Source organism: Portunus trituberculatus, chromosome 18 (assembly GCF_017591435.1).
Source record: "Portunus trituberculatus isolate SZX2019 chromosome 18, ASM1759143v1, whole genome shotgun sequence".
NCBI classification, from domain to species: Eukaryota; Metazoa; Arthropoda; class Malacostraca; order Decapoda; family Portunidae; genus Portunus; species Portunus trituberculatus.
In genome coordinates this window covers 17,191,241-17,217,853 of record NC_059272.1, presented here as the reverse complement: position 1 = coordinate 17,217,853, position 26,613 = coordinate 17,191,241, and the positions used below count along the sequence as shown (strand labels likewise).

General features: G+C 39.8%; 1 protein-coding gene across 3 annotated transcripts; it reads left to right on the top strand.

The window, feature by feature from the left end:
• The first annotated feature begins 1,151 nt into the window (after positions 1 to 1,151).
• LOC123505657 (probable C-mannosyltransferase DPY19L3) lies at positions 1,152 to 16,063 on the top strand. 3 transcript variants are annotated; one of them, XM_045257271.1, is made up of 15 exons: positions 1,153 to 1,354; positions 1,605 to 1,812; positions 2,254 to 2,546; positions 2,688 to 2,837; positions 3,236 to 3,325; positions 3,603 to 3,709; positions 3,803 to 3,958; positions 4,172 to 4,286; positions 7,806 to 7,940; positions 8,243 to 8,473; positions 8,670 to 9,174; positions 9,568 to 9,791; positions 11,993 to 12,214; positions 12,783 to 12,947; positions 13,581 to 16,063. In XM_045257271.1, exons 3-15 carry the CDS (start codon positions 2,262 to 2,264, stop codon positions 13,737 to 13,739), a joined length of 2,544 nt encoding a protein of 847 aa, XP_045113206.1. In that variant the 5' UTR covers positions 1,153 to 1,354; positions 1,605 to 1,812; positions 2,254 to 2,261; the 3' UTR covers positions 13,740 to 16,063. The 3 variants fall into 3 exon arrangements, with proteins under 3 accessions (XP_045113207.1, XP_045113206.1, XP_045113205.1); XM_045257272.1 differs by lacking the exon at positions 1,605 to 1,812 and having other exon boundaries at positions 1,152 to 1,354; XM_045257270.1 differs by having other exon boundaries at positions 1,153 to 1,812.
• Positions 16,064 to 26,613: the final 10,550 nt, after the last annotated feature.

The following is a 26,613-nucleotide window of genomic DNA, read 5'->3' as shown; positions in this document are numbered from 1 at the left end:
TTGTTTACATCGGCAGGGCATGGGCATTTGTCAAGGTACAGGTAGTCTAGGCCTACATGGGTGCTTCAGCATATCAAGGTCACGGATTGTTTACCCAAATAAAACATACTGAATGAACTTAGTGACGTGGAATTCATTGGAAAATATTGCTTAGACCGTGTTTAGATATTCTTTTTGTAGCCTCTGTTCCATAACATTGGAAAAACGCTCATCGAGTTGACCCAAGGTAACGCTGAGTGCATGGATGTAGCAGTGTACATTTTTCACAACACATTCCTGTACGTCGATGAGAAAATGTTGGAGCAGTTGCGTCATGGTGGCGAAGGAAGTCACTGGTGAGACACGTGGTGTCACACTCGCAGATGAGTCCCGCAAATACACTGGTTGTCATGTGTCGCACCAGTAAGCCTGAAACACCATGTAGAGAAGACTATGCTCGAAGTTTTGAGTTACATTAACCATTTTGTCCTATATCTCCTTCAAACATAACCATGTCACCACCACTCCTACACAGACTTATGAGTTATGACACGTATAGTATTGCCTAGTGCCAAATCTGCTGGGAGGATCTTCGATCAACCTCTTTACTTAATTTTATCATCATCTTTTGATTTTTAAATGAATGATACTGTTGTGTCCGTCTGCTGGATGTTTATAGCTTCAGCTTGTATGACTGGCTAGTCAAGAATTATAGTCAAGCTGAATATTCTTGCATATTGAAGCCGACACTGAAAACGAATAAACAAATAAGACAGAAATGAAACTTGATAACAATGAATAGAGTAAACTAGAATTATGTCCTATTCGGTGAATAGATTGAGATGTTACGTTAAACAGCAATGCACTGAACCATATATATATATATATATATATATATATATATATATATATATATATATATATATATATATATATATATATATATATATATATATATATATTTGTTCCGGGAATAGAGGTTTCAGTTACGTCTAGTAGTACATAAGGTAATATAAAGTAAGGCTAAATAAGTTAAAGCGAGTGATGAGACGTTTTCAGTCTTCTCACGCTCCGGTACCCTGCCTGGCCCCCACTCCCCCCTTTTTTTTTCATGTCCATTACTTTTTTATTGTATCCTCGGAAGCTTATAACTACCCAAGGCCGTAAGATTCCGAGACTCCTCTGAGACCCATGCTGAAGGAATGCACCGGAAACTGGTTCTGGAGGACTAAAGAATGACTGAGGAAGAGGTTATGGGAGCTGCACCTTGGGCCCTGAAGGAAGGAGCCGCAGCTGCCGCACCGCACGTCGTCTGCTTCAAACATGACCAGCTGGCTCGGACGTGCAGACAGACAGGCTGAGTGCCAAGGAAAAGGTAAACAAACACATGTGTTCCTGTTCTGCAGCTCTGTCAACTTGTTTTGAACCATGCAGTATATCTAGAAGAGAAAAGTACCCATTTACATAAAGGATAAAAGAGGGAATACAATGGAAAGAGTAACAGCATCCATTTGCTGTCTGGAAAACAACTGTAGGTGGCTCTTCTTGAGGCGACATTGGGTAGGTGTGGTACTTTCGTTATAAGCACATACGTTGAATTTTTTTTTAATCATTTGAATTGTCAGATTTACCATAGACAATGAAAACAAACTTAAAGCTGGAAGGCAGTTTGCTTCGCGAGGGGGTCGATCTGGCTTAGTTTCAAGAGGCTTAACACAAGACTCAAGACTCAAGAGGGCTTAAAACCCAATATTTCGGCCGTGCCGCAGGCTGACAGTCTGACTTGTGGTGCTGGGAGACAAAGACAGCTGCCTCATGCTCTATTACACACAGGTAATAACGTGCATTTGGTCTAGTATCATAAACTAGGAAATATTAGTTTGATAATAGTCATAGATCTGTTTAATGACTATATATTTTCATGTTATGTCGGCAGTGGCGAGAATTGATTTAGCAGTAACTCTAGAGGTCCTTTCCACCATTCCCCAAATCCCTCAAACTCAGGGACTTGTGGGAAAGCAGTATTTTATGCGAAGGAAAACCAAATTTGGGCATTCATGAAAAGTGAGGATGAGATTGTATTTGAAAACTAATGGAATTTGTAACATAACCTATCTGGGGGGTCTTTTAGCCCCTCTGAATCTACTTTTAAAGACAATGTCCTTAACTAACTAACCCCCTTAAGGACACTGTTCTAACTTAACCTAATCCTTCATGAATATTCCCAAATAATTCTTAATTTTGTCTCTAAAGTTATTCTATTATGGAAAACAGATTCATAGATGAAGCCAAGAGAAATAACAGAAATGGATAAAGAAGAGGAAGAAGAGGAGGAGGACACTGAGATGGAAGAAGAATCTACTGATGAGCAAGTATCTGATGAAATAAGTACTGAGAGTTCAGAGAATGAAGAAGATGACAAAGAAAATGTAGAGGTAAAAGATACACACACTGAAGCTGTAGAAGGAGATAATATGTCAGGAGGAAGTAAGCCAAGAAGTGTAGTGGAGGCTTTGAATGACTACCTGGAGAGTATTTTCTCCACAGAGGAGGAACAGGATGAAGAGGTTAGTCTCATAAACCTTTCTGTTGCTTTAGTTGTGCATGGGCAGTGCCTCTCTTATATAAAAGAAGAAAAAGTTTCTAGTGTTCCATGTAACCATCTGCAATGGTTTGGATATGGAACAACCTGCTTTACCCTTCATCAGATTGAAGAAGAGCTGACGGCCATGTACCGTCTGCTGTGGAGGATCCTGAGTGCCACTGTGGGTATCATTGCCGTGGTGGTCACTGTTACCAAGTATCCTCAGTACCTTGATATCCTTCATGAAAATAAACTGTGGTTTTCCAACATAAAAGTGAGTTTCTCATGGTTGTTTTCTTTTTTTGCATTCAAGAAATATTTACTAGCTAAATGTATGTTGAAAAGTGTATCACTTGTATGTTGTTGGTTTGAATTGTTATATGCTTATTTTTATTAGCAGCATTTCATTGTTGCTCAATAATTTTCCAAGTTCTGGTGTGCATACTTGGTATTATTAGTATTAATCATTTAGTAGTTTTCTCATCAGAGATATAAAAGTACAATAGAATACACGTTCTGGTTCATAAAGGAAATACTGTGTATGTAAAATCAAACACTGTCCTAGAGGAACAGATCATAAAATCCTGAAGTCAACAGTTGTAATATTGATTTGTAAGACTATTTTTTTTTTTTTTTTTTTTTTTTACCTAAGTTCTGGTTATTGTATTTCAGGAAGTTGAACGTGAAATATCATTCCGCACAGAGCAAGGATTGTATTATTCATACTACAAGCAGCTGATTGAAGCTCCTACTTGGATACAGGTTAGTCAAGTCTTTTTATTTTCTTCTCTGGCTCATAGCTATAGACATGTCACATGTGCATGTGTACTTAGATTTTTTTCCATTATAGCACAACCAAAGTATTACCTAATGCACTGACTGGAAAGCTGATGGAAAGTTTAAGTGAAACTGCCTATGCTCTTTATACATTATTCTAATATATTTATTCTTTTTAGTTTAAAAAATTCTTAGTGAAAACATCCAACAATCTAAGAGTTATTGTTCACTAAGCAATCCAATCACTTATAATTTCTCTCAGGGTTACCAACAGCTACTTCGGGACAATGCAACAGAGCATGGACGAACAATTAACATTGTGCATCGCTTCAATATCTTACCAGAAATGATCATCAGTATTGTTTACAGGTCAGTTGAATGTGAAATATGTTGTGATGGCCTGCTTCAACAATATAAAATATAAGCTGGTATCTTTCTAATGAAATTTATATCTCTATCCAGATGGCTGTCTCCTGAAGAGGCTCCAAGTGTATTCTATGTATCCAGTGTATTCCTCTTACATGGTGTGTATGGAGCCACCCTCTACATCACATCCTGGCTTCTGAGTGACTCTGTGTTGGCTGGCATGATATCTGTTACTCTGTTTATAATCCACAGGTGATGATGAAGTTCTCTGGGTATTTTTGAAACTTATGTTGGTTTAGTTAAATTCATGAGGCAATATTCTCATTATGTTCAAACTTTATTATGTTGGTACTATATTTACAAGGTGTGATCAGAAAATTTCCACTGTCTTCATAGCAAAGAAATACAATATATGATTGAGGACTTGGTTCATATCATTAATGGTACTTCTCATTTGCATTTCAGGATAGATACAACAAGAGTCAACTATGCTATTCCTTTGAGAGAGAGCTTTGCCATACCTGTGCTGTTTCTTCAAGTTCTCCTCATATGCATGTATATTCGAACCAACAACTGGAAGGTTTGTACATAAAGCTCAGTTTGGTGTTCATGCTTCATCTGATGTGTGTTTCCAGAATTTGTTATTTAAAATATTAAATTACACTAAGCAAAAGAAATACCTAGATATATGTGACTATTTTATTTGTGTATATTTATATATATATATATATATATATATATATATATATATATATATATATATATATATATATATATATATATATGTTGTGTGTGTGTGTGTGTATTTACCTAGTTGTAGTTTTACAGGGCCTGGGTTTTATGCTCGTGTGGTCCCATCTCCATATCTACACTTAAAACTATGCACACTCGTTTCTGACACCACTTTTTTAATAGCTCTTAGACATCTTCCCTTTCTCAGCTTTTTACTATGCAATCTTGTGTTTCAAATGTCATATTCTTTTCTCAGGATCAGATTCTTATTATCCACTTGGTCCATTCCATTGATCAATTTATAAACTTGTATCAGATCCCCTCTCTCCCTTCTCTGTTCCAGGGTTGGTAGATCCATAGTCTTTAGTCTCTCCTCATATGTCATCCCTTCAAATTCGGGAACCATTCTTGTAGCCATTTTTTGTAGTCTCTCCAGCTCCCTTATGTGTTTCTTTTTATGGGGGGGTCCACACTACTCCTGCATATTCCAATCGGGGTCCTATTATAGTACTTATCAGTTTCTTCATCATTTCTTTGTCCATGTAGTGAAATGCTATTCCAATATTCCTTAGCAAATCATATGTCTCTGGAAATTCTATCAATATGGCTTACTGGTTGATTATTTTCTTCCATCGTCACTCCCAAATCCTTTTCCTTTTTTAATTTCTCCAGTTCTACTCCATCTACCATCTTATAGATTCCCACAGGTCATCTTTCACTCTTTCCCATTTCCATGACAAGGCTTTTGTCCACATTGAATTCCATCTCCCACTTTTTACTCCATTTCCAGATCTTACTTAGGTCTTCCTGCAGTATTTCACAATCCTCTTTTTGCTTTATAACTCTGCACAGTTTCACATCGTCCACAAACAGATTTATGTAGCTGTTCACTCCTGGCATGTCGTTTATATATATGAGAAAAAGTATTGGCGCCAATACTGACGCCTGCAGCACTCCGCTTTCTACTGTTCTCCACTTGGACTTCATGTGTGTGTGTGTATTTACCTAATTGTACCATACGGGAAAAGAGCTATGCTCGTGTTGTCCCGTCTCCATATCTATTAATGTCCAGCTTTTTCTTAAAATCATGAATATTCCTTGCGTTGACCACTTCCACGTCTAAACTATTCCATGCTTCCACCCTTCTATGAGGGAAGCTATATTTTTCACATCTCTCCTATAAGTGGCCATTTTAGTTTTTTCCCATGCCCTCTCGACATTCTTTCATTCCACATACACAGATCTTCCCTATCCATTTTTTCCATGCCAATCATCACTCTGTATATTGCTATCAGGTCTCCCTTTCTTCTGTTTTCCAGGGTCGGAAGTTGCATTCTTTTCAGTCTGTCTTCATAAGTCAAATCTCTTAAGTCAGGCACCATTTTTGTTGCAGCCCTCTGTACTTTCTCTAGTTTCCTTATGTGTTTCTTTAAGTTCGAGCCCACTGTATTGTTGCATATTCAAGCCTCGGTCTTATCATTGCAGTAATTATTTTCTTCATCATTTCTTCATCTAAATATACGAACGCCACTCTTATGTTCCTCAATAAGTTCAATACTTCTCCAATTATTTTGTTTATATGTCTCTCTGGCGATAGGTCATTGGTAATTGTCACCCCAAGGTCTTTTTCTTCATGACTGGTTTTATGTCTTCATTTCCTATCTTGTACATACTCCTGATTCTTCTTTCACTCTTGCCAAACTCTATTTTCTTGCATTTTGTCGTGTTGAACTCCATTTGCCATGTACAGCTCCATTTCCATATTCTGTCCAAGTCTTCCTGGAGTAGTTCGCAATCTTTGTCACATCTCACTTTTCTTAACAATTTTGCATCGCCTGCAAATAGGCTCACATAACTGGACACCCCATCCACCATGTCATTTATGTAGACCGCGAACATTACTGGTGCCAACACTGATCCCTGTGGAACTCCACTCTCCACCAAGCCCCATTCTGATGGTCTGTCCTTAATTATTGTTCTCATTTCTCTTCCTACCAAAAGTCTTCCATCCATTTTAGTAAACTGCCATGCACTCCTCCTACCATTTCAAGTTTCCAGATCAGTCTCCGTGTGGTACCTTATCAAAGGCCTTTTTAAATCCAGATATATTCCATCAGCCCAACCATCTCTTTCCTGTATTACATCTATCACCCTCGAATAGTAACATATCAGGTTTGTCGTGCATGAACGCCCTTTTCTAAAACCAAATTGACACTCACAAAGTATGTCATTTTTCTCCAAGAAGTCTGTCCATCTATTCTTCACCACCCTCTCACACATCTTAGCTACCACACTTGTAAGTGACACTGGTCTATAGTTCAATGGGTCTCTTGTTACCTGATTTATAGATTGGGACAATGTTAGCTCTTTTCCAGTCTTGGGGCACTACACCTTCCCTTAATGAGGCATCAATTACTTCACAAACTTTTTCTGCCAGTTGCTCCTGCATTCTCTTAAAATCCATCCTGATACCCCATCAGGTCCCACAGCTTTTCTCACTTCTAAACTCCCCATCATATTCTTGATCTCCTCCACAGTTACTTGAAACTCCTTCATAATCCCTTTCTGTTCCATTACCAGTGGTTTGTCAAAAGCAGTCTCCTTTGTGAATACCTTCCGAAAGCATCCATTCATAGCCTCTGCCATTTCCTGGGATCTTCACTGCATACCCATTTACTTCTAAACTTTCAATACTTTCTATTTTTGATGTTGTTGTTCACATGTCTGTAAAAAGCCTTGGTTGGTCTTTACATTTATCAATTATATCCTTTTCTTGTTTCTTTCTTTCTTCTCTTCTAATCAACACATATTCATTTCTTGCTCTTTTGTAACTTTCCCACTGCTTAATCCGTCTTTTCCTTCTCCACCTCTTCCATGCATCCTCTTTTCTTGTTCTAGCCTTTTCACATCTATCGTTAAACCAGTCCTGCTTTCCAACTTCTATGTTGTCTTATTGGTACAAATTTTTCTCACCTTCTTTGTATATTTTTATAAATTCCTTCCACTTTTCATTTGCTCCTTAGCACTCTTGAATTTCATCCAATTTGTCTCTTGAAAGAATTTCTTTAGGTTTCCAAAATCTGTCTTGGCATAATTCCATCTTCCCACTTTATATTCTTCATTTCTTCTAGATTTCTCTTCATCTATCACCTTGAACTCCAAAACTGCATGATCACTCTTTGCTAAAGGGCACTCCACCCTCATCTCCTCAATGACCATTGGCTCTGTACTAAAGACCAAGTCCAGTCTTGACGATGCTCCCTCCTGTGTGTGTGTGTGCTTATACTGTTGAATATACAAGATTTGTAATGCAGAAGTTATGAAACATAGATGTAGATGTTCATTGTGTTTATTCATTCTATTCCAGAAAGTAAAGTTGGCAGCAATCACTGTGCTGACTGTGATGTTCCTGTTGAGTTGGCAGTTTGGACCTTTTGTTCTTCTCTGCCAGCTCTCCTGTTTGATGGTTCTGAGCAGATTTCTTCTATTGCCTGCATCTAAAGTATGACATGATTTGTACATACATTAAATTAATACAATCATGATTTATTTATTTATTTATTAGTTATTATTATTTTTTCATTTCCTTTTTTTGAATCAAGAGATTGCAATAAGTGAAGCGTTTCATAATTCATACAATAATTCTTGAAGATCGATTAGTGTTCAACCTCTTTTTCTTGGATGCGAGTTTATTCCTTTTTATTCTGTGATGTTTACCAGTTAGTGTTTTTATGAGGTATCAGATACAAAACAAATTGCTTGAATTAGATTTTTGGGAAATCACAGATTACTTTTGTTGTGCAGGTGAGCACAATGGTGGTGGTTGTGGCCATTAGTCTGCTGGTGAACTGTGTAGTGCAGAACAAGCCGCCTCTTCTGATATCCTCCCCTGCACTGTCGATGGTGGTTCCTGCCCTCATCATCAACATGACACCATCAGATGGCAGCCTTGGAGCCTTTCTGAGATTCACCATTGCTGCAGCAGAAATGTCTTTGGTGTTGCTTGCCACAGTGCTGATCAGTGGTGCCATAAAAGTAAGTTTTTTATTTGTTTTAATTAGGAATAAAACCAAAGATTTGATTATTTACAATCTTAATGTGATAGTATTTTTGCATGCAGTTGTTTATGTATGATGTATCTTCAACATAATTTAGTAGTTAATTTTGTTTATTTATTATGGATACTTTTATTCATATGAAATGTTAAAACACAAAATATTTTCTGTTGCAGATCTTTATGAACATAGATGCAGATTCTCATGTGTATCAGCTTCTGTTGGCCAAATTTCAAATAGGAGATCCAAGAGATTTTGACTCACGGCTGTACATGTGTACTGAGGCCTTTGATTACATGGACTTAGAGACAGTGGGCAGACTTTGTGACAGTGGACTTTTCTTTGCGTATGGCCTTGGTATTCTCATTTATTCCATATCCACCCTGAGAGTGTTCCTTAGTAATGCTCTTGAAGTGACAGAAGATTCAGAGACAGAAAAATTCTTTAAAAATAGACAAAAGAATATTGAACTATCCATGAATTCAGAGACATTCCTGTATGATCAGTATGAAGAAACAGAGCAGAGAAGAGAATCAGTGAACTATGAAGGGGACACGTTTGAAGATATGACCTGTGATGTGAAAGATATGCCTGAAGAAGATATAACACAATGCAGTACATCTCAGTGTTCCACAGACCAGCAGATCATAAAGGGAAGACTAGACTTGGTTTTCTTTGTAGGTACGTGGTGTTACATGTTTTAATGTGATTGATGCATGATTGTGATTATAAATTATCTATTTATAGAAAGATTAGAAGTTGGATAAATTCAGAAACTGCAGGAAGGATTTAATTGTTTTTTATTGGTTCTTAATGCCAGCCTTGCAACCTTTATTTATTTCTTTATCTTTTTATTATTGTGTCTGTATTTCGATTTATATCACAGTAAATTAGATTTTCAAAGAAAGAAATACAAGTAAACATGCATAATAACTATTTATTTATTTATTTGCTTTAGATTCTTTACACAAAAGTTTATGTAAGATTTAATTCATTGTACATACAGGCAGATATGCATATTTTTACAAGTATTTGTTAAACAGAGAAGAAGCCAAAAAACTTGACTTTCAACAGGAATGTCTGTGATGTGGAACATTTTGGCTGCACTTATCATGCGCCTGAAGGTGCTATGGATGCCAACTGTGTGTGTGATTGCTGGGGTGGTGATGGCAGACCGGCAGGTGTGCGTTGCCTTGACTCAGATGCCGGGTGTGCGGGCAGTGCGGCTCCCACAGTGGTTCCCAGGGGGCCTCAAGATGGTTATTGCCCTGGGATACCTTCTTTACATCATCCAAAAGGTAAATCAGCTGTTCTTACTCACACACACACACACACACACACACACAGACACACACACACACACCGTAGGGTAACGTCTGGTTGTCTCGTCAGAGACTGCAGCAGATCAAACAGTGAATCACACACACACACACACACACACACACACACACACACACACACACACACACACACACACACACACACACACACACTCACACACACACACACCTGGTAGCTCAGTGGTTAGAGCATTGGCTTCACAAGCCAGAGGACCGGGGTTCGATTCCCCGGCCGGGTGGAGATATTTGGGTGTGTCTCCTTTCACGTAGCCCTGTCCACCTAGCAGTGAGTAGGTACGGGATGTAAATCGAGGAGTTGTGACCTTGTTGTCCCGGTGTGTGGTGTGTGCCTGATCTCAGGCCTATCCGAAGATCGAAAATAATGAGCTCTGAGCTCGTTCCGTAGGGTAACGTCTGGCTGTCTCGTCAGAGACTGCAGCAGATCAAACAGTGAAGTGAAACACACACACACACACACACACACACACACACACACACACATCGTGGTAGAGTGGAACCATGCGTGCTTTGGGGTTCGAGGGGTCTCCAAGCGCACGGGTTCGAATCCTGTCTATGGTCCAAGTGTAGGTTGGGCTTCCTCACTTGGGGCAACCGTTTCCTAGCGGGTGGACTTTGAGATAGGAGGTACCACAAAAAGTATCCCCTTTAGCCCATAAATTCCCATGAAAAGCCCACATGGTGTATGTATATATATATATATATATATATATATATATATATATATATATATATATATATATATATATATATATATATATAAAGTGTTTAATTTCACATCCTGCAGTCTGGTATACGACTCATCGCGCACACGCGCACGCGCACACACACACACACACACACACACACACACACACACACACACACACACACACACTGGGAAGCGGAGAGGCAAATGGGTGAGCCTTTTAATGTGTAACCCCTGTTCACTTAGCAGTAAATAGGTAAGGGATGTAACTCGACGGGGGGTTGTGGGCTCGCTTTCCCAGTTTGTGGAGTGTGTTGTAGTCTCAGTTCTACCCAAAGATTGGTCTATGAACTCTGAGCTCGCTCCATAATGGAGAAGGCTGGCTGGATTGGGCGACCGTAGTGACTTACACACACACACACACACACACACACACACACACACACACACACACACACACACACACACACACACACACACACACACAATCATCACAAGCATGATATGCCCAAGGCTGAAATATGCAGCAGTGGTATGGTCTCTGAGTTCTAAAAAAGGTATAAGAAAACTGGAAAGGATACAGAAGATTGGTACAAAGATGGTGCCGGAATAAAAGGACCTCATATATGAAGAACGACTGAAGGAAATGGGACTGCCAACCTTATAAGATAGAAGAGAACGAGGGGACCTAATAACAATGTATAAGATAGTAAATGATCTTGAAAAGATAGACAAAGAAGTCCTGGTGCTGTTGGCGGAAGAGGATGGAAGGACAAGAGGACATGAAAAGATCAGGATAAGGCAGTGTGTGAAGGATGTTGGAAAATACAGTTTTCCACACAGAACAGTGGAAAAATGGAATGCATTGGATAATGGAATTGTTGCAGCACATAGTGTGCATAACTTTAAAGAAAAATTAGATAAATGAAGATAGGACACTATGAGCCCTGCTCAAACCCTGTACAATACAACTAGATAAACACACACACACACACACACACACACACACACACACACACACACACACACACACACACACACACCTTTAAGGATAAATATGATAAATTAATTTTAAATAAAGGACAGGATGTTATGAACTTGACTCAATAAGTAAGAATACATATACACTAATCAGTTAATTCTATGAGGTTTTTATTTTCATGGCTCATTTTAGTCAGTATTTTGTGCATAAGTGATAGGAAGAGCATGACCTGGCCACAGAATGTATGGCTAAGTAATGTTGCTGCTGCTTCCTGTAAGTCATCAGAGGAGTTAGAGAACTGGGATGGTCTCTTCTATATAATTGATTTATATATTCCTCTATGAATTTCTTGTCATCATGCTTGAAGGAGAAAATGTAGGCAAAATAATTACTATGTGTATGTGTGTATGTGGTTTGTGAAAATTGCATAAGATAATTAAAGAAAACCAACTGTATTGAATGTTTTTGCAGTTTTGGGGTCAGCTGTCTTCTGAAATATGGCCTGAAGAAGTGTATGAATTCTGGGATCCTGACACAGTGGAGCTGATGGAGTGGATTCAGTCATACACACCCACCACTGCTGTTTTCGCTGGCTCCATGCAGCTTTTGGCAGGCGTGAAACTTTGCACCGGACGTCACATCACCAACCACCCACATTATGAAGACTCTTGGCTTAGAGATCGCACACATGAGGTATGACCGTCCTTTGCAGTCACTCCATATTTGAGCTGTGCAGTGTAGTTCCAATGGTCCTCTCACACAGAAGTGCCACATCACATTAGTTCTCATTTTTATTAAGAAACCTAATCTCTGCTTTCAGGTGGAATTTTTAACCATAAGTATGTTTTGTAGTCTATGACTAATTGGATGGCTGATCAACTAGCAAAGTGATGAATACCTGCAGTGGTAGACTGTTATTCTATATATTTTAGTAATGTATATTGTTTTTCTTCCTTGTATCTCGCTGATGACAAATTTTGGAAATCAGTGCTTCATTTAGATCACTTTTCATGGAACAGATTCGTGTGGATTTCACCTAGATCAAATAATGTAGTTTTCACTGTATGTAATTTTGAAAAAGAAGTATGCAGTATGTCCATTCAAAACTATATAGATTTATTTGATTTTATTTCAACTCTTGCCACTACACAAGGAAATTAAAGCTACAGGCTCAGTTGCTGTAGTGCCTTAGTCTCTCTCTCTCTCTCTCTCTCTCTCTCTCTCTCTCTCTCTCTCCTTGTTCTTCTTGTTCTTCTTCTAGATATACAAGATATATGGATGTGAATCTCCAGAAATTGTTTACAACACTTTGAAAGCTGCTGGCACTACTCATATAATTCTGGAGGACAGTATTTGCTTGGCTCCTCCTGATCCCAGACACCCACTCTGCAGACTTGTGGACATCGTGGATCTTCACAATGGCCATGTTAGTAATATATACTGGATATTTTGCTGTAATTGCTATGGTGCAGAAAATTTATAATAATGTGGAATTAAGAATGGAAAAACACATGATTGCATAATGAAATGAGTAGATGCAAACTCCAAACCAAGGTGTGTATCAGTTTTCTTCACTAAAACAGATCTATGTTTGTTTGTTGTAATAATGGTTGCTTGTAACCTTTGAGACAATTATAATGGATGTTGATATTCCTTGTGGTTGTTGAGCATGGCCTTGCTGCTCACTCTATTTGATTGGAAGAAAATTACAACTATGTTCTTTATGTGTTATAAGTGGCAACTAAAAAAGTAGAACTTGGAGCCTTTCCAGAAACTATTTTTTTGGTGTTGAAGGCATGATGTATTGTTTAGGCTATTGCATTTAAACCTTTCACTGCCAGACAATATATTGTATATTGATTTATAGTTTTTTATTATTTTTAGAACTTTTATTTTACACTTGTTTGAGTACTCTTATTAAAGGATGACCTTAGCTGTCAAAATGTCAAAGTGGAATCTTTGTCTGGCATAGAAGTTGATTCCTAATTGATAAATGTAATAATTTTTCTGCACTCAAATGGGCATTCTTAGTTTTTACTAAATTATTTTCTTTTTACAGTTCCCTGAAGGAGAAGTGAAAAATATACCTGGGCTTAAGACTTGTAAGCACAGACGATTTTGTGATGCAGTTCGCCACAGAACAAAGGAGTATGGTAGATTGTTCTCTCTAGTGATGAATAACAAGACATTTAGAGTGTACAGCTTGATGGGAACATAGCATTTCTCAGTCACCAAGAAACCTATTTAGCTTCAGACTCTGTTAACCACTCAACATTTGTTTTATGTATTTGAGCTGTCATTTATTGTACTTATTTTATTTAAAGGAAATTGCATGTTCATTTATTGATACAAAAGTAACTGTAGAGCTTCCGTTTCAGCCACGGTGCCTGGTAATAATTTTGGAGCATATATTTTTGTATTATGTATTTTAAGACTTTCATACAATTTTCAACCATATCTGAATTTCTTAAATATTTGTGCAATATCTTTTAACTGATTTCTGTCACTTGCTTATTTTTGAGAATCACATTCAAAAGTAGGTGGTATCAAATGGCCCCAAAAAAATGTCAGGGTCCCTTTAGTGGCAAGAATGGTTGGATATCAATATAACACTAGTTTTTTTAAGATGTTTCAGGTGCCATTCTATACAGCCAGTCATGGAGTACAGGCTATTTTTGTGAATGATGATCCTTTCTTGGGAGTATCAAGTATTATCAAACAGATTTTAGTGTCATTATTGACTGAGATAATTGACTTTAATACTGGCAGATGATGTAACTGCCAGTATCAAACTTTGTTTGTTGTTCATATTTTATTTAAGATCTAGCAGTGTTAATTTTCATTGAGTTTGATTTATTCTTTATAACTTTCAATGTTTTACATTAATAGTATGCAATAGTCCTATGAAGTTCTCAAGAATGCCAAGCTTGTGAAGTAATTTAGGTTGCCACAGTTTCAGAGCACCTATCAAAAATGAGTTTCAAACTCATGCACATGCATCAAATCTTTGTTGCCTTATATGATTTTTCATTAGTTTTGTCATAAAGATCTATGACTATGAAGCTTAGCTGTACTTTAGTAAGTCCATGATTGTTTAGCATTGGACCCAAAATTAAGGAAGGGATTTAAGGAAGTCCAGCAGTTGTAAAGACTCCTTTAATGACTTGAATCATATGATCATTTATAGCAATTCCATTGCACCAGCTAAACTTATTTATGTTGCAATAGTGACTTTGTCTACATTCCGTACTGCAGTGTGCAATGGCTGTAATTGCCTGAGATGATAAGACAACATGGTTAAGACACACAACAAGAAGGGTTTACAAAGATAGGATAGATACTGTAGATAAAACATGATGACCTCTTGAAAAATGGGTGAATAGAGTATTGGAGGACAGTATTTACAAGTGATTGTGAGAGAGAGTGAAGTGGAATGTGCAGATGTAGCATTTATGAATAGGAGCTATACTAGAACTCATCCGTAGCTACCCACAAGGTGTGGCTCCTCTTGGGTGCGACGTTGCCACTGCTATACCAGTACCTTCTTCAAAGAAAACAGAGTGATGATCGTTCTTTACTTCATTAAAAGAAGTCAGAAGAGACCCAAATACTTATGCAGCTATATAGTACATTAAATGCAATAAAGATTCTGGTTATATACATGAAAATGAGACAAGTAATTTACATATTTGTGAAATAAGTGCACATACGAGTAGAAACACAGTAATATATTGAGTGGTTCCTTGCTTGAGTTAAAGGTAAGAGTGTTGCCCGATTTGCTTTCTCTTGCAAGAAATATCTATTATGGCAGAATATGAATTCCTTGGTCTGGCTGCGCAAGACAGTGTATGACGGGAAAGCGTCAGGGGTCCTTCCATGGTAGTGACCAGAGGAGAAGTGTAGCGACACGTGCGTGGCGACCTGACTCATCCCCCCAACCTCCCCGGGAAATTCCACCTGGGTCGTGAGTGGCAACGTCGCCTGACCTGATTTGACACATCACCGTCCATGTATATGAACTAGCTTAATTTATTTTCGTATATGACAATTATTTATATCATCTACCACTTAATTAAGGTTTCTGAATGTTCTGAGAACGTTTTTTGTTGATAATGCTATGATTACAGGACAGTGAGTAGTTTGTTTTTATTGGAGATTTGGCATAGTCTCACGGCAGACATGGCCAACGCCCTATGGGTAGGTACGGATGGGTTTTAGTATAGTAGAAACTTAGTTCCCTTGAGGGAATTAAGAAATCTGCATCAACATTTATATCTAGTTAGTTACATATTTAGATAAGTAGAAAATCAAGGAACCAGCTTTTTTGTAAAGCATCATTTTATAAAGAAAACTTTAAATATCTGAGAGAATAATTTGTAGTGCCATGAAATTTTCATGCTAGTTTTTTTCTAATTTCTTACAAACATTTTACCAGTACTATTTATGCATGAAAAGTGAAACATAACATGATTTTTTTCCTGTTGTTTGTTTGTAACACTACAACTATTTATAATATTTTCATAAATCCCTATAAAAGGAAAATGGGAGTGTTAGTTATTAATCCTAATATTTAGTATTATCAGTAACCCCAGTTCATACTTGTCACTACCTAAGTCCTGTTGCAATAATTATTCTCTTATAGAATATCATTTACTCGCTTCCATGTGTCTGGTCGCAACTTGTCCATTAAGACTGGAAGATGGAAGACAGTAGTGCAGTCGGATAATGCAGAAGGAATGTGTGTGTGTGTGTGTGTGTGTGTGTGTGTGTGTGTGTGTGTGTGTGTGTGTGTGTGTGTGTGTGTGTGTGTGTGTGTGTGTGTGTGTGTGTGTGTGTGGATATGTAGTACAGACAAAAAAAACATGTAGAGAATTGTCATGGGTCAAGCTGTATTATGGATACTATGGGTGTAACTAATGTCAATGATTTATTTAATGAGAAATTTTCTTATGCTGAATATTGTTAAGTCATTCATAATATTTTATCTTGTGAAGTCATTCATAATATCTTATCTTGTAAAGTCATTGATAGTACCTTCATAATATCTTTGTGAGGGTAATGTATTAATTACATGTATCTTGCATGGGAATTGATTCTTGAAACCATCACTATCTTGAAGCACTCACTGCCCACAGATCCGCTCATATTGCAATTTCAGTTTTCAATAAAAAATAAAATTTTTGGGGGTGCCTATCACATAACTCACTGAATCACAGACTTGAAACTCAATCCAGGAGACACTACTGAAAAGTTGTGATGTGGCATGTTCCCCACTTCTCCCCCTGGAACTATCATCATCTATGGTGTCCAAGCACTTACATTGACTTAGTGCTTAGTTTAATGTTGTTATATATTAACTATCAAAATTCTGGACATCTTCATTAACATCAGATATAATATTGGAAACCATGTAAATCAATAAAGAAAAAAAAAAAGAAAAAAAAAAATCTTTGCTGTAGTAACAAGGTCACAAAGCCACAAACAAACAATAATCTAGAATGATACCTATATCAACTCAGGTTCAAAGAAAAAAGACTTATGCACAACATGAGGCCAATCATGTGACAAAGGGAAAGCTAGGAGCATCAACTCGTGTGTGTGTAATTCACCTTGGTCGCCCGCTGGTCACCCAGCCAGTCTTCCCCATTACGGAGCAAGCTCAGAGCTCATAGACTGATCTTCGGGTAGGACTGAGACCACATCACACACAACACACACCAGGAAAGCGAGGCCACAAACCCTCGAGTTACATCCCGTACCTATTTAATGCTAGGTGAACAGGGGCCACACATTAAGAGGCTTGCCCATTTGCCTTGCCGCTTTCCGGATCTCGAACCTGGCCCTCTCGATTGTGAGTCGAGCGTGCTAACCACTACACTACATGACATCTCCAACGGTGAAAATGAACAGCCCAGCCTCCACACACCCTTCATTGCCTCATCCATGGACCTACCATTGCTGTTTACACTTTCCGGCAAGACCTTGGCTCAACTGTATGACTGGTTCCTCATCCTGCTGAAGCAACACTTGTCGTTGGAACTGTAGGTCAATGCCCAGGCAGAGGGCCTATGAAATGTTGGTGGGGAAAGGCTTCCTGGACATGGTCTTGGTGCCAGAGGACAGAGAGGCCAAACAGCAGTTGGTTATCATTTATAGCATGGCCACATGCATCAATGTTAACCTTATCGTTCTCCCAGAGGGCTTCATTTGGCTCAAGAAGAGTGTTGTCAATGAATCCCCATCCTCAGCTAATGGGCTTGCTGGAGGGGGCTGTTCCCAGCAAGGTTCACCTCCTGGGCTTGGGCCGCTGCAATGTTGGCCTCTACACCTCGGAACCAGACGTGTGGCAAATGTTGTCATTTTGGCCACCAGAGCTGGAAGTGTCAGCTCCAAGATGCAGATACTATGCTGGCACCCATCAGTCCTCCCGCTGCCTGGAGAAAATCCAGGCTGGCACCAAGATTCCTCTGTGCTGCTGCAATTGCTCGGGGGAACACAATGCCAACTCCCGTCCCTGCCCTGCAAGACTCAGGCCCTTCAGAAGAGCCACAGGATGACAGCACCCCTACCCATTCTACTAGAGTGGTTTTCAGGCCAGCCAGTACCTGTCCCAGCCCAACCTTCACCCTAACTAGCTCCTGCCATCAACCTCGACCCAGCCAGTCCGTGCCAGTGCCAGACCACCCTCCTCCGCAGTCTGCATCCCCTCTGAGGTGGCAGCCCTGGAGTTGGTCTCCAAACCCATGGGCACAGATGTGGAGGATAAGCAGGCCGCTGGTGTTGTGTCGGGCCATGCTATAGGTGTTGTGGCTTTGCAGGATGGGGCACAGTGTCTCCCTCCTGCTGTTCTGCGCCTCTGCGGGCTGCCTAGTTTATGACGCCTGAGAAGATGCAGGCTTGTATCAATATAGTGTTTAAGAGGATGGAGGACATTGAGTATCAGCTAGGGAAAATAATAGAGGCATATGGCCTGCTGCTACCTGGCCTTATTAGTGGTGATGGTGGACCACCGAGGTAGGGCCACGCTCCTCCTCCTGGCTGATACCTTATAATATGTATTAATTGGCCCCATGCTTTGGGGGAGGCTGGTATGCCCCAACCTCCTCCCTTGTTGTGTACATTTTACTGCTACAATAAAGTTATTAATCAATCAATCAATCCAACGAAACCGTCTGTATTTCAGACTAACCGTAATGGCATTACAAATTCATTAAAATGTCGAGAAGGAAAGCTAAGCAACACTGCATCATATTACATTTTCTTAATACGATTTTTTTTTTCCTTTCCAGCCAAATAAGGAAAATGTAGATTCATAGCTATATAAAGATTTTTGTAGTCTTTTGGTACCATTAATATTAAAAAATAAATAAATAAAAAAAAAATAAAATAAACAAAATTTTAAAAATATTGTTACTTGGGTCAAGTTTTTCATATTCTTTAAGTCTTATATCAAATACCAGGACAATCCTAGTGGTGCTAATTGAAAATTTTTAAATTATAGAAAATGTTATTTCAACGAAAAAAAAAATATAGCTAAACACGATCTTATTACGGATTATAACTTGCTTTACATTCCTATCAATTATTAAAATAGATAAATAAAATTGCTAGCAGCGTGTGATGGAAAATAAGGTAATATTAATGTATTTGGCTGTGTTGTATGGAAGGGGCATGTGTACGTGTGTGTGTGTGTGTGTGTGTTTCACTGTTTGATCTGCTGCAGTCTCTGACGAGACAGCCAGACGTTACCCTACGGAACGAGCTCAGAGCTCATTATTTCCGATCTTCGGATAGGCCTGAGACCAGGCACACACCACACACCGGGACAACAAGGTCACAACTCCTCGATTTACATCCCATACCTACTCACGTGTGTGTGGGTGTGTGTTGGTGGGAGGGTACAGACCTGGGAGAGAGAGAGAGAGAGAGAGAGAGAGAGAGAGAGAGAGAGAGAGAGAGAGAGAGATTAAAATGCCCTCAAAATTGCTAACTTTAAACAAGATAAATAAAATTCTCGGGGGCTTAAAATGCTTTCCCGCGTACCTCCATCACCCCCAGATGATAAGGGTTGCTTCTCTCGCATGCTCAGTCTCACCACCAATCTAAAGGGATAATCCTACAGGAATTCAGTTTAGCCTCTCCTCCCAAAGCAACTAGCTGCTACCAAGGAGGTTGAATAACACTACCCGAAAAAGTATCTCCTTTAGCTCATAAATTCCCGTGAAAAGCCCACAAAGTATATATATATAAAAAAAATAATAATAATAAAAAAAAGAAAAGTGAAGCCAGTGCACTATTGGTCTGCTTCTGCCTCTACTTCACTTACACCCAGAACACTGCCAACCGCCCATTGAAAACACATACGGGAACGCCCGAGTTACGCTCCTTATTGTCCGTCTTATGTCCATGTTTCGAGGGTGTCTGCCATATGTGACCTTATTATACTTGCAATAGTCGTGGCATACTATACCACGAAGATTTAGACAGCAAATCATACATACAAATGAGATAATACAGTGTTTTCCAGCTTTGGTGGACTTGGGTAAAAAGAGGTGGGCAGTTGTCTTTGGGTCAAACATATGACTGAACAAGATCATGTACACATGTGAATATGCATGTGCATGCAGATGTAAACATGTACATACCTATACATGTGCATTTAAATGAAGGATAAATAAACTGTATATCAGGTGAAATTTGGCCTGAAAGTTGATTTTTCTTGGTATAGCAATTAATTACTTAGCACATGTCAAATACTCTCTCTCTCTCTCTCTTTCTTTATAGCTTTTATTTAGAATGATGTGTGATTTCATGTCATTGCGCGTAGGAAAAGCATCAATCAATAAAATTTTACTTCATTATTTGTTCCGTGTCATGCATTAAACGAGAAAAAGTTATCTTTTTGCCATAATTTCTCCCAGAAACATCCTACTGTATTTCTTTCAATATTGTAGGGTGAGTTGGGGACGGATCGTACATTTTTTTTTAAATAATCATAAAAAAAACTACTTCAGTGAATTACGTAAAGTTGAAGTTATTAATATAAAATATAGTCATTTGGCTATGTTGTGTGTATGGCACAGTTTTGGCATCACAACATTAATGGGTGAAAATAAGGCAAGAAAAAAAAAAAAATGTGTACAGATCGTCCACAGGTGTACAGGCATGTAGGTCCCTCAGAATTTTATATATATATATATATATATATATATATATATATATATATATATATATATATATATATATATATAAACAAATATATTACCACCAGTTTGCCCTCCCATTCCTTTGCATGGGCTCTAATGATGATTTCAAAGTGATTGGCAACATAGATATGTACCTACAAAACACTGCATGTTGAAACACAAAGTGGAAGGTTATTCATCAAACTATATTGTACAAATAAAAAGTACAAAAATATTCAGTATCAAATTGTTTGAATCACAGCATGTCATCCTACACATCACACTGCTTAAACATAATAAAAGAAATCATCATTCTAATCCTTATAGGATGACAACGTAATAAATATTGATATTCAGTAAATTGAAGATTTTTTTTCAATCACTGAGGATCATCAAAATAAAATTAAACAATCTTTCATTCCACTGACATGTTTTTCTGCAGTACAAAAGTACCATATAGGACTGGTCTACCCTACAAAGCCATGAAGGCAGGCCTACTTAACATTGTAGGATGCCTGAGTGCTGGAATCTGATGAATCGCTTCAATCTAGGGGTGGGTGCTGGCATTGGAGTAAACAAAATCCCTTTCACCTGTTTAAGCTCAATATCTCCTTCATCTTCAATGTTAGGGAAGATAAATGAGTCACTCAGTTTACGTGAGGATGTTCCGTACATTTAAAATCCAAGCTGTACGATAAGACCACAACATGCCATTAAAATGTAAACGAACACCACGCCATTCCTTACGGTAGCACTTTCATTTAATCTTTGTCATATCATCACATACAGGCATATCTTGGTATCGAATACCTTACCATCGCACTCCTGGGATATTCATGTGCACTATAAGCCATAAATTAGTGGCACATGCACAAAACAAGAAAACGAACCTGGTCATGACAGCGCGCTGCGTAGAGCATCAATGGCGGGTGTCAGCTGTGCGCCTCCGTTTTCTTTCTCGGCTGATTAGTCACAAACTTCGCTATTTTCATAAATAAGCTCATAGGAGCGTTTGTACGTTACGTCATCATGTACGATCTCTCCCTAACTCACTCTATTCAGCTAATTCACATTAACACCGTTAATAACAGGCCGGTTTACATGACATATTTAGAAAACTATAATGTGGTTTACATAAGTTAAACCATCAGTTCTTTCTTGGTTATCCTCTAGTAATGAAAAAAAGCAGCAATTTTCCATTGCTTAACAGAGGAGAGGGCAATATTTTGTGTGTAACGATCGTAAGCTCCGCCCACCGCCTCATAAGCTTCGCCTCATGTATATTCCTTGGCTCCGCTCACTAACTTCACATCATTAGCAAATACTATAACATGTTTATATATATTCTTTGTTATTAGTACAGCGGGATAGGCGCGCGGCGTCTTCTTTAATATAACCTCCTTGGCTGCTACCGATAAAGCGCCTTCCCCCTTCCTCTCTCCCACCATTTCAACCTACATGAATATGACATTTTTATAAACAGTTATTGATTGAAGCTGAAATTCTGGACATTTGAAGAATTTTCAAAAATTCCCCCCGGACGCAGATTTCAACAAGTCAATTTCGGACATGTTTCGAAAACCCTGACGTATGGCAACCTAACATGTTCCTTTTTTTTTTTTAATCTTTTTTTTTATTTATACCATGTGGGCTTTTCACGGGAATTTATGGGCTAAAAGGGGTACTTTTTTGTGGTACCTCCTATCTCAAAGCCCACCCGCTAGAAAACCATTGCCCCGAGTAAGGAAGCCCAACCTACACTCGGACCGTGGACAGGATTCGAACCCGTGCGCTTGGAGACCTCGCGGACCCCAAAGCACGCATGGTTCCACTGTACCACGGCGGCCCCCAGACTATAGCATATTTTTTGTGATTTGTTTCATCTTGAAAAAAAAAGTGCCATATAGCAAATAATTACTATAGCTGTACTCTTAATTTATAATTAGCACCTGACAACTGACAATTAAGTTCTTCATTCAGCGTTATCATTTTCTTGGTTCATTTGTAAGCTAGATCTTGCCTACGTATTACATATGTCAACATCCCTAACTTCCTCTCACTAGCGACAAGTTGCAGTTATACTTCTTCAATACTGAGTTTTAGGTACTATGTACGTATTAGACGATTTTAGTGGCATATTAGGAAGGGTCTGTGTAAATATTGCAAATTTTCCAGAATATGTTCTTGAAGAGCAAAGTGTTATCATGGGTGACTTTAATGCGAGGCATAAGGAATTAGGAAGCCACCTCACCATCAATGCCAATGGTATGCACTGGAAGGCTTTCCTTGACACCACAGTACAGCTGTACTTACTGGGAACCACACACCCACACATGTTCAAGGAGATAGACTTGATTATGTAGCCCTCATCAATATGCCAACGTATACTGCCCAAACTTATCTTGTCAGGTCATTGCTGATCGACCACTTCGCCCTGGAGACGACCCTCCCGGTGCAGTCCGCCCCGGCAGTGCCCAGGAAGCGCTTGATGGTGCCACCATCCAGGATGACAGATCTCGTCGTCCATGTGGTGGCATGGTACGCTGCCGTGAAGGGCTCCTTTGCTGATGCAGAGGCACTGTACAACAGACTCCTGCACACCATCGAGGGATTCATCGCGACTCCAAAGGTTTGAGCAAGGGCCCATGCTCCACGCCGCTGGACTTACGCTACCGACCCTGCCATTCTGAACTGCCAACAGACGCTCGCTGCCTACAAGAGACGTTGGCAGCTCAACCCAGCAGACACAGAGTCACGGGATGCCATGGTTACCGTGGCTCGACATCTCACGGATCTGCGGCAGCAGGAAAGGAAGAAGTACTGGGTCTCCTTCCTGGACAAGGTGCTCAGGACCCAGTCCCTCCGGGAGGTGTGGCACCATGTCAACAGTGTCCGGGGTAAGTCCAGACGGCAGGTGTGTGACCCTGATTCTGCAGGCAGGGCACGAGAACTCATCTTGCAGTGGAAGGAAGCCTCATCCTTCTCTGGCCTTCCTGTGGAACACCAGGAGGCGCTTGATCAGCAAAGACCACGAAGGATGGAGTTGCTTTGCCACAGTGTTCCTCTGCTGGACGACACCTGTGTGCCTATCACGCATGACGAACTCCTCTCGGCAGTCAAGTTGGGCAAGTCAACAGCTCCTGGCAAGGATGGCATCACCTATGATATCCTCAATGCTCTCCTGGAGGTAAAGGTAGACAACCCTATCTTGGATTTATTTAACATGTCTTTCACGGCAGGCAAGCTTCCCCACTCTTGGAAAACAGCCATCGTCATCCCAATACCCAAAGGTAATGGCACCTTTCGCCCTATTTCTCTCACCAGCTGTCTGTGTAAGATGATGGAACGGGTAATATTGAACAGGCTTATACACAAGGTGGGCCATGTACTCTCTGGCAATATACTTAGCTTCCTAAAAGGTCACTCTACAAGTCATTGTTTTGTTGAGTGTCTTATAAATAAGGATGTTATTATGGAGGAACTCATTCTCAAAGGTGTAAAAGGTAGATTATTAGGATGGATCAGGGACTATTTGTACAATAGAACAGCACAGGTTTGATTTCAAGGTGCAGTCTCTTTTGAGGAAGTTTTTGAGCTTGGAACACCACAGGGTGGAGTCCTTAGTCCAATGCTTTTCAATGTTTTAATGGACAAAATTGCGCGCTGTTCCTTTCCGCAGGGCACCCAGGTCCTCATCTATGCTGATGACATACTCCTCCAATGCCCCATACCCAGGATTCTCCAGTTAGCTTTGTCACAACTGGCAGCATTGTGTGTCCAAATGGGACTAGTGATTAATGAATGTAAAACAAAATTTCAAGCTAAAGGGAAGGTCTCTTGGCTGCCCACTGTAAATAACATTCCCATCCCTAGAGTTCATATTCACAAGTACCTGGGTGTTCAGATGAGCTTCAGGAAGTCTCTTCAAGCCGTCCGCTATGTTCGAGACCTCTGTCTGCCACTGCCACGGCTAGCACCACTTCATCTGCCAGCCAACAGGGGCCTGGGGGCTGGCATTCCAGTCCTAAGAATGTTCTATGTATCTGTCATACTGTCCCTTATTGATTATGCCACCCCTGTTTTAATACAGTTTAGTGCCACCCAACTCCGTCCCCTGGAGCTTGTACAGAATGAAGCCATGCAGATAATCTTGGGATGCCCCAGGACTGCACGGATTGAAGTCCTCAGAGCTGCACTGCACCTGCCGAGTATTATGCGTAGGGTACAGGAAATAGTCGGCTGCTATGCACGGGCTCTGACTCTCTAAAGGGATCACTGACCCCCTGTATCATGATCCTCGCACTCCTACAACACCATACCTCAGGAAGATCTTGGGAGTACTGGCAAGTGTAGGTGTAGCCGAGGCTTGTATTAACGTTGTTATGTCACCGCTGCAACCCACCTGGAACCCTCACCTTGTCAGTGTTGATATTCACTCTCTGCATCAGCCCAAGAGGGACTGGCTCCCTCATGTGCTGCAAGACATGTTCATGACTAAATTGTCCAAGTACCCACACGTTCAGGCTATTCATGTTTATTGTGATGGGTCAGTCAATGGCAGCAGGTCTGGTTGTGGGCTGTTCATCCGTGACTACATCTCTGCCAGTCTCTACACTGACACTGAGGTTTCCAGGCGGCTCCCTGCACCCATGTCTTCCACTAGAGCAGAACTGTATGCTGTACTGGAGGCGCTCCACATTGTGGCGCCTCTCCATAAGAATGTATATTTCTTTATTGACAGTCAGGCTGCATTGTATGCCCTTCAATCCACCTCCCCCATGGACTGTGATCTAGTTAATAAGTGTCTTGATCTCATCCACGCCCTAGAAGGTGCTGGTGCCACGGTCCATTTCATCTGGATACCCTCTCATGTGGGTATCCCGTTAAATGAAAAAGCAGACCACCTTGCTCAGTGTGCCCTACAAGATGACACAGTGGACCCTGGCACTGAGTACACTCTGGGTTATGTTAAGAGTAGCATTAAGGACTTTGTACAAAGTAGCATTAGTGATCAGTTGGAGCTTTGTTACCATAGGGGCAGTAGAATTAGTCTTCACTATGCACGTGTCTCCCAGAGCTGTGCCTACACCTACGGGAGACACACTGCATCACCTGACAGGGTGGCAATGAGGCTCAGATTAGGCTACAAATATTTTTGGGAAGTCAGTGCTTCTGGTGTGTGCTGTGTGCTGTGTGCTGCACCAAGGGGACACGCTCTGCGTCACTATATCATGGAATGTCCTCTCATTGATAAATTTAGGCCACAAGGTCAGCATGACTTGTACAGCCTCATTGACCATCTCCTAGACTACCACCCTCAGGGATATACTCATCTTGCAGTCTTGCAGGGAATATCCTCAGTTTGTTCCCAGACTGTAGGATGTTTTAGGCAATAAGGTGTGCAATATGTGTATTTATTTATTTAAATACTTGTATTCTTGTTGTATATACTGTCCAGAGTTATTTTTGTGATACTTTAACCTTAAGTCTTTGCCCAGGGGGTGGGTGGCAAGGCCCATCCTCCTCCTTTGTTGTAATTATTTATTAATTCAACAATAAATGTATCAATCAATCATACATATCACCTACACGTGGCAGGTTCTGTGTTAATGTTTTGTATTGCATAACGAATTATTCCCAGCCATGAACTTTCTTATCTTTGATATCTCGAGTGTTTCAGGTAGCGATCGGCATTTGGATTTCATAACTAAGTTTTTTTGGGGGATCGTCTTATCAAGATTAACGAACCCTACGACTTACACCTCCCGTGTCATGAGTGAGTTTTGATATTTTTATTCCAGCCACCTACCACCTTATTAACCGAGGAGATAAGGATATATTATGAGTTAGATTAAAGGAATTAAACATGTTTTCATTTGAGAGATGTATAAGAGGGGATATGATAGA